This window comes from Diaphorina citri, unplaced genomic scaffold, assembly GCF_000475195.1.
Source record: "Diaphorina citri unplaced genomic scaffold, Diaci psyllid genome assembly version 1.1 scaffold8421, whole genome shotgun sequence".
Classification (NCBI taxonomy): Eukaryota; Metazoa; Arthropoda; class Insecta; order Hemiptera; family Psyllidae; genus Diaphorina; species Diaphorina citri.
The window spans coordinates 1-1,762 of NW_007385796.1; the positions used below are offsets into that span (position 1 = coordinate 1).

At 38.8% G+C, this 1,762-nt stretch overlaps 1 protein-coding gene across 1 annotated transcript in view; it reads left to right on the forward strand.

The window, feature by feature from the left end:
• Positions 1-364: 364 nt before the first annotated feature.
• Positions 365-1,762, forward strand: part of LOC113472781 (protein CEPU-1-like) — a gene marked incomplete at both ends in the record, with an annotated part of 2,355 nt that continues 957 nt past the window's right edge. The window contains one exon of the mRNA XM_026832578.1: positions 365-529. Coding sequence (XP_026688379.1) covers positions 365-529 — 165 coding nt within the window. The remainder of the gene's footprint in view (positions 530-1,762) is intronic.

Below are 1,762 nucleotides of genomic sequence, written 5' to 3' on the forward strand. Positions count from 1 at the left end.
CCTTCTCTCTTCGATTTCGGGACGATAAGACCATAGCAGTTACAGTTCCCTCTGTCAAACCTCTTGAAAAAAAAAACTGCCAGCTAGCTAGGCTGGTTAGGGTTATCTGTTCTCCAATTTCTCCTCCCTGTTTATAGTCCCACAGCCAGACCCTAGTCTACTCTCTGATTAAGTTTAACATTCCCTAGCCAGACGGTCTTTTCCTCTTCTTTTCTTTGTGTGCTTTAAGAGATGAGTTTGCCGAAATCTAAATCGGTCTCGAGTCTAGAGATATGATCAATTTTCCGTGGCGAAGCATGGGCGATTTTCTAGTAGGAAACAGAAATACGTACCCTAAAGAGAAATTCCCATTTTCTGTTTGCAGTGCCTCCAAAAATCATCGACGAGGAAACAAGTGGTGACATTGAAGTTCCGGAGGGCGGGAACATCACATTGCAATGTCGCGCTAAGGGAAACCCAACGCCGAGAATATCATGGAAACGAGATGACTCACGTCCTATAAAGCTCAAAAGAGGGCGAGACAATAATGGTGAGAAAAATACTTTTAGATATACAGTAGAACCTCGATTATTTCAACTAATTGGGACCGGGGCTAGTTGAAATGACCACTTTCTATGATGTTTTCCTCTGATGAGATAGGATATTCTTTTAAAGAAAAAATAATGGCTTTTGGAGTTGAAATAATAGAGAGCTGAAGTAATGGAAGTTGACTCCAAACACAAAAAGCCCACTCCGAGGCGTAGGTGTAGGGGCGAACAGCCCTAAAGGATGGGTTAAGCTACTAAGAATCTATTACGATGGAAGTTGAAATAATCAAGGTTCTACTGTATTTTATATTTTCAGATTGAATTTTATAGGTATTAGTAAGATTTATATTTATAGTCCGCTGAAGGCAACTTTGGAATACACTTGGATGGGTGACTGACTGCGATTGCCTCAGTGACTTGAAACAATGATAGAAGTCTGGAATGGATGACTTTGTGTAAGTTTGCAACATGAAGTGAAGATAAGACCATAGCAGTTACAGTTCCCTCTGTCAAACCTCTAAAAAAACCCCCTCTTGAAAAAAGTCCAAGAAGATGTTTCAAGGAAAACGTTCTCTCTTTTTTCATAAGAATCCACTTCAATCAAATCAAATTTGCTTGGTATCCCATCAAAAAAAAAAATCGGGATATCGACAGGAAGCTCTTCCCGATTTCAGGGATTTTTATGGTAACAGGTTTACCGTTTGAGATGGAATGATCACATGATCAGAAGAATTTAGAGATGAAAGGGGGAAGGGATCGATTTTTCTTAGAATTCCTTCCGTCCCCTGATGAATTTAATGTTAATACTTTCGCATTATCTTGTTTAGGACCCCTGTCTCATAGGGCTCCTGAAAAAGAAAATATAGGTACCTGTTAGGTACATACATAAGAAGAAAAAAAACACATCAAAGTACACTACCGTACCTGTTTCTTGGAAGCTCACTGCAAAGACTTTTATTACGAAGAACGTAATATAGGGTAAGTGTACCATTTATTCGCCCACCTAAAAAACGTATCATTTATTGGCCTCACATTTATTTTTCTAATTTTTGTTTTTATGACTATACAATTTTTGAATAGCACTGGTTCGCTAGCAGTCTATATGCCCTTTCTTTTGATGAAATTGGATCTTGAAAAAGTTCGTTCAGTTCAGACTTAATATGTGGTGTATGGTACAGGTGGGCCAATAAATGGTACGTTTTTTAGGTGGGCGAATAAATGGTACACTTACCCTA